This window comes from Tachypleus tridentatus, chromosome 6 (genome assembly GCF_004210375.1).
Source record: "Tachypleus tridentatus isolate NWPU-2018 chromosome 6, ASM421037v1, whole genome shotgun sequence".
Taxonomy (NCBI): Eukaryota; Metazoa; Arthropoda; class Merostomata; order Xiphosura; family Limulidae; genus Tachypleus; species Tachypleus tridentatus.
The window spans coordinates 16,804,931-16,817,890 of NC_134830.1; the positions used below are offsets into that span (position 1 = coordinate 16,804,931).

The 12,960-nt window shown below is 32.2% G+C and overlaps 1 protein-coding gene across 16 annotated transcripts in view; it reads left to right on the plus strand.

The window, feature by feature from the left end:
- Positions 1-12,960, plus strand: part of LOC143251995 (ras guanyl-releasing protein 3-like) — a 123,762-nt gene that overhangs the window by 83,404 nt on the left and 27,398 nt on the right. For 11 of the 16 annotated variants that reach the window (XM_076503484.1, XM_076503477.1, XM_076503470.1 and 8 more), the window contains 4 exons: positions 6,382-6,459; positions 6,853-6,959; positions 11,204-11,273; positions 11,505-11,620. In XM_076503484.1, coding sequence (XP_076359599.1) covers positions 6,382-6,459; positions 6,853-6,959; positions 11,204-11,273; positions 11,505-11,620 — 371 coding nt within the window. Of the gene's footprint in view, positions 1-6,381; positions 6,460-6,852; positions 6,961-11,203; positions 11,274-11,504; positions 11,621-12,960 lie in introns of all 16 variants that reach the window. The other 5 variants (XM_076503485.1, XM_076503479.1, XM_076503472.1 and 2 more) reach the window with 1 other exon arrangement.

Below are 12,960 nucleotides of genomic sequence, written 5' to 3' on the forward strand. Positions count from 1 at the left end.
CTTTCTCTTGTCCATCTACACCCTTCAACAGATCCAGGTAGACTTATGTCTATTAGGGCTCTTTGTTCTTCTAGAGCCTATTTTGCTACTTTTTTATTTTTATCTTCTCCCTTTGCCAGCTGGTCCACTTTTGGTTTGGATGGCTTATTCTTCCCCCTGATCTTTGTTGTTCATTGGAGGAGATTCTGCATTTTGGCATGTGAACCATTTCATATATGTTCATCTTCTACTGTCTACATCATCTCATGGTTTCTTCCTTGTCTGGATGTTGTCTACCATCTGTAGCCATTCTTCAAACTCTGTGTAACTTTACCTGTTAAAGTTTTTATTTATAATTTTTTTTCTTTCAGGTGCTCTTATCTCATTGTTTATCACATGGATCTCCCTCAGTGACAAGTAGTGCCTGACTAGGCATTTTTTATCTTTAAATTTGTACTGCATGCAAATGTTGATTTGTGCTTTTCTTACCATGGCTCTGCACACTCACCATTGACTTGATGGTTAATTACCTCATGATAATTTACTTCATAAACATGCCCATTCTAGACTGTACTGCCCATGGACAGCATGGATAAAGCATAAGGAGATTACTGCCCAGCCCTGCCATGCCTCGAGTGAATAAATTGGTATGGTCTGCTTTTCAAAATAAGGTTTCGTGTCAACTTTTGAACTATCTCTGGTGACATTCCTCCAGACTCTCCACTGAACTGTCACCTTCCTTTCTTGAGTGGGGTATAATAATCCTCACTACTTTGTAGTTTCATGCTAGTTGAGTGGTTGACCATGGAGGCACTCTCCTGAATGCATTCCACAAGAAACAAGTTAGAATGATTCAGTTGAGAGTAGAGTAGTGGTGATCTGTTGATGTAAGTGTGATGTGGTTTCCAGAGAAGTTGAGCCATTGCCTCACTGGTTGACATGGTCTCCTGATCACATTTACATAACAACTAGAGTTGAACTGTCACCTTATGGGTGGATGTGACTTCATTGTACTTATTCCATTCACAGGAGTTGAGCCATCCCCTTCCTGATTAACATGGCCTCCTAATATTATTTACACAACTGTGGGAGTTGAGCCATTGCCTTACTGAGTAATGTTTCCTCCTGGTACACATTACATACTCACTGTAATTGAGCTGTCATAATTGAAGTTCACCCTTTTGACTGGGAGTCCTTATACAACCTTTGCATAGAAGTCATTTACCAGCATTGAAGTTCTCACTTTGAGTGAACTAATCAATGTATGCTCTCACACGAGTTTGGGTTGTCTATTTTCCTCACCCTATTGCTCCATCTGTGTCTTGGGTTACAGTGGTGGTGCATGGTATTGTTCTGGTTCTATTCTTGACTATCTCTTGTTCTCTTCATTAGAGGAAGTTATTGTCTTAGGTTGGTGATGGATTGTAACATGGTTGGGGAGTTGATTCCATGCAATAGTCATCCTTTCAATACTGGAGGACAATTCTAGGATCACTAGATTAGTGATAATCCTTGTGACGTACACAAAAAAAGGTGCGGGTCTTCATCTCCAATTCTTGGGTTTGAGGTGAAGATGACATGTTCCTCATCCTACCCTTGGGTGGATGTTGGTGCCCAAGCCACTGTCTCCAGTATGTTGTTCCTCTGGAATCCCCAAAGCATATTCCCCCCTTCTCTTCTAGTGGAGTATAGGTGTCTTTACCACTTCTAGTTACCAGATGTTGTACTGGTGGTGGACTGGAGGTTTCTTCTTGAGTTTAGTTTTTTTTTAAATAAAATAAATGCCGCATGTATACCCACTCATCAAGAATAGCACTGTAATTGTTATAATAATTACAGTACTAAACAGCGAATTACACAATAATATATTCTGTATCCAAAATGCTTTCCCTGGATGTTTTTGTCCAGGCAGACTGTGCTTGTTGATCATATACTTCTTATCCAAAGTGGTTCAAATGTATGTTTTTTTACCCTGGTGGACCTCACTTGAGCTAATCCAATATAACCCAAGTTGCTTACCATACCAAGGGAGACCACACTTGTTGATACCTATATTTTATACAAGGTGCTTTTCCAAGTTGTTTCCCATTGATGCTTTTGCCTGGGTGGACAGCACTTGTTGATCCCTATATCTTATACAAGGCATCGGGCTACATCATATTGTACAAAATTTGGTTCATCCAGGCACTTCTCTTGGCACGTGCATTTAAGGAAAGGTAGTTGCATACACGTGAGCCTTTCCATGCTTATCAGCACCTTACTGACTTATAGTTACCCAGCACTCCCAACACTGATTCAGTGCTCTTTGTCAACTTCAGTTGTGTCTGTCGGTTCAGTTTTGCCCCAGTTGTATACAGTATTGATTGCTTTGTAAAGAACATACAGTTTTAGAAGTGTTGTACCCCACTAGTGTGCTTTTTCATATTTAGCAAGGCTGTTTCCTACTTGGTTTGAGATTGATGCACTTTCATTGACCCTTCCACTTGGCAATATGGGATTCTAACTTTGGGTGAGAGGAGGTAGTACTGGTTTGAAAGTTAACAGTTTCTTATTCAAAAAAACATATTTCTAACAAGTACTTACCTCCTTTTACCCAGTTCCCACCCTTCCTCCAAACTGAGATGCCAATGTTTATGGTTTGTGTCTGCCAATTCTCAAAAATGATGGTTGTTTTAAAATCAAAGAGGAAACTAGCTGCATCAGTATAGATGGTACAGTATGATTGGTGGAGGATAGTCACATGATCAGAACATGTTTTGAAATGATAAAAAAATAGATGGGATATAAAGACAGGTGCACTGTAGCAAATTTTTTAGCAATGTTTAGAGGGCAAACCAGGACGAAGACAGCTCTGAGTGATATCACAGTTGTATGTAAAATTCAACATAATTCCCTTTTCTGGTAAAAAACATCCACACAGACTGACTGAATTATTTTAGAATCCAACTGACAAGATGAACTATTTTTCTCTACTCTGTTTCTTACTATAAAATATGCATAAATGCACTTATGTTACCCTGTGGGTTACCACAGTTCTAACTAGAACTTAAAATAATTCCCTCCTTTTCATCAAAGTCACACAGACAGGTTAAGTTATTTTAGAACACTCTTTTACAAGACAAATTATAATTCTTGTCTCTGCTAATCTGTGAAAATCACTTTAAAATATCACCCATTACAGCTAAACTAACAATCATGCAGTCCAAGTTCTCTTCCACTAAGTTTTCTGATTTTACTTGTTTTTTGCTCATTTGGTTATATATATATATAAACTACAAGTAATGTGACATCAGTTTATAACAATTGAATTACACACATAATGTAAGAGTTACCGAACTACATAACTAGATTTGTCACAACTATTGCTTTTAAAATAACTACTTTTAACTCTTATTATGAATACTGAATAATCATTAAATATTAGATCACTAAGTGAACAAAATAACAATTCTTACACTAAATAGTCTTGCATAACCAACAGAGTAATTGCAAGTAGATTGTGAATTTAATGGTAGTCACCTTTTGAATTTTTCAGTTTTACAACATTAAGAACCTTAATATAAGAACTTTGTTCAGGTCAAGTCATAATTGTGAATACTTGATCAGTCTTTCTACTGGCATGATATTGTTTTATAGATTAGTTCTATGTTTGGGGTCATTTTCATGCTACAAGATGAATCCTCCCTTAGTGCATCACGTTTTGAGGGAATGGCATGACAAATAACCCTTTCATGATTGGCTCAGTGTAATTCACATGAGTTCATTTACACATTTGCACATGTTAATTATTTGCACTATTACTTGTGATATAGCATGTGTATCTTCACAAAATTAGGTAGACTTTTAGTAAAAATTACAAGTATTTTCTTCACAAAAAATAAGGTTTTTTATTAAAGATTTGTTTGTGAAAATATTAAGTCTGTTTCCTTACTAGTCTGAGTGCAAAGTGATTTTATGTTATGATTGAAAAAACCTATTCTTTGTCCCAAAAATCTCAGGTATTATTTGTGTAATGTTTAAAACCTCCTAAATACATATCAACATTTGTTTTCAGTTAGACTTAAAATTTTATGTTATTTTCTATAACTACATGGGATCTATCACTTGAACAACCTCATAACCATTATAAAAAAATTAGGAAATAAATATGAATTATTCTGTGCTCCTGCTAGAGTGACCACATATATGACATGAAAATACAAATGTTTAGTCTAATTAGTTTAAGTTTCATAATGTTTTATATTTATTATTTTTTATTATATTGACCTTCCATTCATACCCAGCCAACATTACATAACTTGTATTGTAGCTGTGCACATGCACTTATGGCACATATCCAGTAATATAAAACTGACTTTTAGTCTTTTCTGTCTTGGCTGTGTTTTAGTGGACTAGTATTTTGAAATATACAGTCACGTTTTAATTATTATATAAGTATATTGATTATTGTTATTTAGAAATAAATTATTAAATTTATTTTTCTTAAAATATAGAACAAGAAGTAAAGCAAACAATCATCTTTTCTCACTATGTCCTCTGAATTAGGTTACTGCTAGACATGGGTTGCTAAGCCTTTTAAAAAGTTGCACGTGAAAGATACCAAACAAAATATTTTAGGTTTTATATATACAGTTGAATTAGCAAAAAAAAAAAAATCATAAATAACTCTATTGACATCATAGAATTTCACTCTAATTTATTGAGCTTATTACTGTCCTGTACATATATTTGTTAGGTCTAAAAAATATGAAACTTCAAGGAGACTAAAGACACAACCTACCTTCTTAAAAATCTTGGTTCAGAAGAAAGTGGTAGCTTTTTCACAAATTAAATTGGCTAAAATAAACCACTAGGGGACATTCTAAAGCTGTCAACTGATTATTCATATGTTTTATATTGAAGAAATCTTATATGAGGGACCGTTTCCGAAAATGGAAAGAGGCAAACAGGTCCACTGTGTTTAATTTAGTACGTAAGCCATATTTCATCAAATTAAAAATATATGAGGTTCTTATTTGATATTCTAGCTTATAAATATTAATAGTTTGAGTTCTTAATTTGTATGAAATTATAGACTTAGTGTTTTGACATCACAAACATCTAATTTTAAACAATGCTGCAATTCAACATACCACGTGACTCACTAAAATCTATACTTAAGTGTATATATGCAAAAACGGCTCGTTTGGGTTGAGAAAATATTTTACGTAGAAGAGCGAACAACGTTTCGACCTTCTTCGGTCATCGTCAGGTTCACAAAGGTTCACAAATATGGCTTACGTACTAAATTAAACACAGTGGACCTGTTTTCCTCTTTCCATTTTCAGGTTCACAAAGGACGATGACCGAAGAAGGTCGAAACATTGTTCGCTCTTCTACGTAAAATATTTTCTCAACCCAAACTAGCTGTTTTTGCATATATATTTCTCTACAAGGGGGGTTTTCTCGACATCACTGATTATACTTAAGTGTGTTCTCTTGCTATTTATTTTCAAATTAAAATATTAACTCATGTATAATATTAAAATTTGAATTGTAGTCTACAATTTGATTCCAAATTTGTTGATATAGATTAATGAAATAGTAGTTCAATAAAATTTTGAATTCAAGTCAACAAACACAATGACATAACCTTTGACCCAATGTGAAAGGGTTAATAAGAACCTGCATGTATTTATGAGCAATAGGAGCACCATCTCTTTTGTGTAGATCACTGTTATCATTAACTAAGATGCAATTCTAAACTTGTACTGATCACCTACCATGTTTCACTGTAGATGTTGCACATTGAATATGATACCATTCTTCTCTTCACTATTAAGTAGCCATTCATTATTGCCAAGTAATTCAAATTTGGATGTATCTGTAAATAGCAAATTTCTTGCATGCTTATTCCACTGTTTATGATACAATACCCATTTCAACATGTTGGTTTGGTTATCTCTTCTCAGAAGTAGGTATCACTCATTTACATACTTATTGAGACCACTTTTTGGTAACATATACCTTGCTGTTCCCAAGGTAGTATTGATGTCTGTATTTACTGCAAGGTTGTTGATAATATCATTACTTGATATTGCCCATCTTGTAAAACATGCTTTGAGAAAGCAAGTATCACTTTTTAAAAGTTTCAGTCTTCTGCATGATTTATCATACGGTATCCTGGGAGCTATGACTGGAATCACACCAGTATAGTATGACTACTTGTACTTTCATAGGTCTTACACTGATGTGGATTTCTAATTGGATGAGTACTAACCACAGTGTAAAGTACCAATACATGACTGCACTCTATTGAATAATAATGAACTAAACATAGCAAAACAGTTGGTCATGAAGGTGTTTTTATTTGCTGGTTTCTTTTTCTTCACATCTAATATCTTTTGAATATTTCCTTTTCAGCTTTCTTTGGATGTAACCTGTACAGAAGATGAAATTTATGAACTATCACTCACCAGGGAGCCTCGTAATCCATCTTCAGTGAGTATTTAGATATGTACTGAAATTACATAGAGATAGAGTTAAAACATTTATTGAATTGTGATGTAATGAATTGAGGTCTATATCTGGAACTTGAAATAAATGTTTTTGATCATATGTTAATTTTTTTTAAATGGAATATTTTTATTATACTGGTAAAATAAAATGAAACAAGTATTTCAAAATTGTTTCATTAAAAAAAAGACCAAATAGGAACTAAACAGGATCTATTTGTTCCTTATGACTTTTTATCTAATGTTTACTTGAGGCATCCTACAGTTCCTACAATCTCCCCTATAATGCTCCCTCCTCAAAAAAAATCTTGCAACTCAGTTTAATTGTTTCATATTTTATATCGTTTAGAACTTTCACTGATAATTACAAATTTCTTAGCCTCAATCTTCACCTACAAAACCAGGGGTATTTGCAGAATGGCTTGCTGGTGTGGATTCATCACCAGACCCAGAAACTATGGCCAAGCACATTCATTCTATTGTAAAGGTTTGTTTATTGTTGCTAATCAAACATATTAATTGTTTCCAAATAAGATTAAAAGTAGTATTATAAAAACTTGAGGCAGGTGATTATTACATAGATAATATATTTGTAGAAATATTATGTTGTAAACTAAATAATAATGGTATTAACAGTCTGTCTTATACTTGAGGGGCTAAATTGTTCTCATGCTTCGTCACAATTGAAATTTGTTGCTTATAAATATTATTTTTAATGTGCTTTATGTTTTGATACTTGTAAATGTACTGTTTGTTCTTCAGTGTCTTATATATTTCAACAAAAGGTATGACAGGAGTGAGTGATTTTGCCATTTTCTTATCATTTGCAAAAGCTTTTTATCACAAAACAGTCTCAACAAAACTACCCCGTTGTATTATGTTATTATTATTTGTCATATGACAAAGTTGTTGTTGTGGATACTTTTGTGAAAAATATGAGTATCACTAATGAAACATTGAACAGTTAATATTTACTCCTGAATTATGTTGTTTAAGTCTGGTTTGTCACTTAAATACTCTTTAGTGATTAAAATTGAATTACATATTTTGTGTTTTCAAATTTTGTTGAATATATTCCAGATTTTTGCTGTTATTGATATAAAACTAAAAAATATCAGTTTACTAACAATAAAACTTGTTTTGTTTTTAACTGTGTATTTTCTTCAATTGAAAGATTCTTCATTTAGCACTTACCAACTTTGTATGAACAATTAAAATGACATTATATTGATTAATCTATTAATTAGAACAATCTTCATCCTAAAGAAATTTATAGGAGGATGACTTTTAGCTCTTGTAGATTTTATGAATACAAGATATTGTATTATAAAAGAATCTTTAAATACTATAATAGAGCACTGATAATATTTAAATCCAATATGGTGCTCCCCTCTACTCACAAGATTAACTCTTCTTATTTTGTGCTGCCCTCTATTTGCAAACGTTTTGAACAAATGTTACAAGTCTTAATCATCCCTCTATTAAACTTGAAAGTTTCAACACGTCTCTCATGCAAATCTTCATGTGTTACATCTCCACCAATTGGAGAGGACTCTATTGTGAACTGCATGCGACTCCCACCATGCACCACTCTGATTACCCTAGAAGTGGTTTAACTTTATTTACCTTAGTTGAATTTCATTGATTTAATTTCAGCTTTGTTTGAGAGTGTGTGATTTACCCATGTTTGTTGTGCATTTTTTGCTGGTTTACTATTTAATGGGTCACATTTGTCCTGTTCAACCTACCTATGTCCCATTTTCCCGCCTTGGTCTTCATCTGACATTCATTCTATTAATCCCTTTCTGTCTGAAGCTCTTCACAACACCCTGTGGGAATTTTTTTAGGAGAACAGGTTATTGTCCAACAGTGAGAGAAATGCTGAACTATGGATTCCAACAGAGGAATGGTGAAGGCTTGTGGCATGCATTCAAAATGTTTGCAAATAGAAGGCAGCACAAAATAAGAAAAGCTAATTTTGTGAAGAGAGGGAAATAAATATCAGAAATATATTTTCATTCAGGAAAATTATAAATTCAGTGTAATCTCTCCTAATATTGTGTAAAATGCCAGTTATCCTGAAAGTGTATATGAAAATCAATGCTAAGAAATAATTGTTCATTACTACATATATAGTGACAGGTTGTTGATTTATATACCATATTCATTGTCTTCATTTTTTCACCATAACATAGTTTATGTATAGTTGGAACAATTGGTGTCATGCTAACTAATTTTTCTTTTTTTTGAAGACCTTTAATAGTGCGTTCTTTAAAGCGGATTTGATATTTTTATGTTTTGAAGTAAAATAACTTTGATATTTCTGAATACATCAGTTACTTGAACAAAAAATATTAAGAACAATATCAGTAATACTGACGATACTGATAACTTTTAGATACTTGGACATGTCTGCAACATGTAAGTTATTGTTTAGTAACAAACCAGTTAGAAATAGCATTTGTTTAAAATACCAGAAAGGTGTTGTCATTAATTTTTTTGTAGGTCACGAATTCAAGGTAGCTTATATGAGAAGTTAGGAGACAGTCATAATTCCCAGAAAAAATAGATTTGGTTTTATTCTTCGAGAATTTCATTAACATTTTAAGATTATAATGGTAGTAACTACAATTATTGTTAAATTATTAATACATAATCTCAATTAAAGATTAACTATGTTATTTAACTTCTTGGTTATGTTAGTCCTTTAATGTAAGTTTAAGGCTCTAGTATATTAAAACAGAAATGTACAAAGAAATAAAGCTTAATTAATATTGGAGAGTGCTGTAGTTTAAGACTGGACACTAACTCCTGGCTAACTAGCTCAGCGTGATTAACTAGATATGCTTGTAACTTGGCTAACTAAACACGCTAACTTAGCTTGTCTGACTGTATATGCTGACTACAAATGCTAACTCAGCATTAATGACTGCATATGCTGACTAACTCAGCTTGGCAGACCACATATTCTAACTAGCTCAATTTGCTGATTACATATGCTAATCAACTCAGCTTGGATGACTATAAATGTCAACTTGGTTTGTATAACTGCTTATACTAATTAACTCACCTTGGCTGACTACATATATTGAATAATTTAGCTTGGCAGACTACATGTGCTGACTAGCTCAGTTTGGCTGATTAAATATGCTAACCATCTCAGCTTGGATGACTACAGATGCAAACTTGGTTTGGTCAACTACGCATGATAACTAGCTCAGCTTGGCTGACTACATATGCTATCTTGCCTTGGCTTACAATGTATACTAACTAATCGACTTGGTTTAGCAGCAGCTTTTTTTATTTTCTTTCCTAATTTAATCATGCAAAAATACAGTAAGTGTGACTTTACTGGACTAGACTAGTTCTTTTTGGTGTGGGATGCCTCACAATGTGGCTAATGAATTCATCGAAGATGATATACAGAACTATTTTAATGAGATCAGTTAGTATCTGTGGCATTGGAACGTTTACATTTATGCTTACTTGCCTAGTCACTCTTGGTTCATAATGTCAAATTTACAAAAGTCTTCAATTGTTGTAGAGTTCTGCAGTTACATTTGAGTTTCCCTTTATATCACATAATAAAGGATAAGGTATGATTCACCAGTTGTACAATAGTTATGTTCTTATTATCCAGTTTACTTACTGATGATTATGACTTTCCTTTCAGTTGAGCTGAGCTTTACTTTTTCTCTTGCAGTCTGATAAAAATGTTATTGAACTTCTTCCTAGTAGTTTATAATAGTAACTAAGGCTTGAACCTCACTCATTTCTAACCAAATTTTGACAGAAATGTGGTCAAACTATCATGCTGGTTAAATAATAATTGTGATTAGAGTATTTCCTTAATTATATCCAACATTGGTATATTTTACAAATTGTCACATGGATTAATGTACTTGTATAGCTGAATACGTTATCTTTAGCAAAGCTGTTTGGTGTGTAAAGTATCTCCTGATGTCAGCATTAAATTTTCCCGATTGCTTTTCCATATGCGTGGTCTTATTGAATTTATACACATTTTGGTTTTTGGTAATAGCTACAAGAATGGCCAAATCCGTGATATGAAGTTAAAGTATATGTGGTACATCTGACTCTCTTGTAGTAGGTATTTCATATTTATAAATTTCAAAGACTTTCAAATTCTAATTTTGGTCATACAAAATTCAGTCAAGGTTGTGTTGTAAATTCAGCCTGATGTTGCCTTTCTGTAGGAGGGTTCAGTCATGTAAACATCTACTGTTTTATGGGTTAATATTATTATATCTTTCTTTATCTTACATTTATGGGATTTCTCTACAACTATTACATGGATTAGAGATCTTCCTGGATACTGGTTATCCAATTTTCTGATTTGTCAGCTACATAGGGGAGCTGAATTGTAAACGAAATTTTAAAATGTGTGTTTTTGTAAGGAACCAAGCCCCACTGTAAAATGTTGTAATTATTTTCTTAGAAATAAATGTGAATTTTACTTTTTAGTTCATTCATTTTATTAAGTAAAATTTTCTCTTTAATTATTCTCTCCATTTAAATACATTTATTTTCTCAACTTATGTTTTAACTCTAAACCACAACTCAATTATCCTGTATTTTCATTAATCAGCAAATGTGTAATTCTACTGCTTTCTTCAGTTACTAAAGTGTTTATTTTTAATTTCATCTTGAAACTAATAATCTTTGTTTTCACTTGTATCAACTCACTGCACCTCCTCTTCCACATACTTGGTTCTTGAATCTACAACTATTGAAAAGAACAGGCAAATGTGTGCTTTATTTATCCTTGGATTGTCACAGGTGTAGTTGAGGAATTTTGAGTGATATCCTTAGATACTGTTGTATTTTAAGCCTTAATTTTGTACCTCTAACTGCTGGTATTTTGAATAACAAAAATGTTTTCTGCTAATTTTTTATAGATAAACATAATTGTTCAGAAAATTTTCTTCTAAGTGTGGTTTAGTTGTTTGAAAAATGTATTGAAACAGCAACTTGTGTAGCAGTTACTGATTTGCACTTTTTTTTCCTCAGGCAATTTTTGGAACATATGACATTGATCGAGACAGTGCTATCTCCCAAGAAGAGTTTGAGGCAATACAGACCAACTTTCCTTTCATAGACTCTTTCAGTGTTATAGACACAGATCAGTAAGCTATTTTTTTTAATTATCAGTTTTTAAACATAAAAGCTGTTATTTTTGACATTTTTGTCAAAGGGTTAGTTTAACAATAGCTCTAATGCATATTGTTCTTGATAATAGAAATATAACGGGTTGGAAAATGAAAACTTTGATAATGGCATTCATTATAAAACCACTGATAATTTACTATAATAAGGTATCACACCTCTCTGCAATACCTCCAACAAACATCATAAGAAAACAATCTGATATTGGTGTTTACCAAATCTCTTACTTTTTTGAGAGTTGAAATTTGAACTCTTTTGTCTTTGATATATACTGTCTAGAATTATATACAGTTTATTGTAGTTTAGGAAGTTTACTTTATACAAAATTCCTTTGTTAATTATTTACATGGACCTTAGGATTAGAGAAGTTACACCAACAGTTATGAAAACCCATCCTAGAAACCAGTTATACAGTTGTTATGGCCACAATACTGGAAATATTTAACATTTGTTAAGAATTTGTTAAATGTTACTTTGTAGATGCTTATCAGAATGTGAATCATGTATATATACTCCAGGAAACAATATATTCTTGAAATTTAAATATATCACTGCCATATAACATCATATAAATGATTATTCATGAGACATCAGTAACATTAATCTATATGTTAGATGGGAACTAAATTACACAGTTCTTTCTCTATTAACTACTTTTCCTGGTTGTAACTTCTTTTTATTTATAGCCAAAATTGTCTGTTTGGTGTAGAAATTTCTTTTTGTTTTTAAAATAATTTATTCAGTGATAAGATCCTTTTAGAAGAAAATATTTAAACACAGCAACAGTCAAATGTAAGGTCATTTCAGGTCATTGCATGATGTTTTTTTTCATTCAGTTTTTGGCACTTCATAAAAAATATTATTGCCATATTTTGTTTAAAATACCTTCAAGTCTAGCCACTATTAACATATTACTTAATATTGTACTTTTTATAGTAATTATTACAAAATTAAATGTATTTTAGCATTAAATGCAACATTTTATAAAATAATGAAACTGAATTTGGTTAAAAACAAGGCACTTCATGTGATGTTTCTGTAAATGTTTGTAGCTTGGATAGAACCATTTAATTTGAAATGTAAGCATTAATGTAATGAAAATTGGAAAGTTTGTTTGTTTTTAGTAATCTTAAACTGATTTTTTTTTCATAAACTCAGTGGACTTTGGGTGAAAACATAAAATATTGAAGTTTTAAAAATCTTTATTTAGGCAGTTAACCTTTGTCACTTGATATAACATAAGATGTTAGATAAATTATAAATAAAAATATTTAATGAAAGCCTAAGATAAACTTTAATG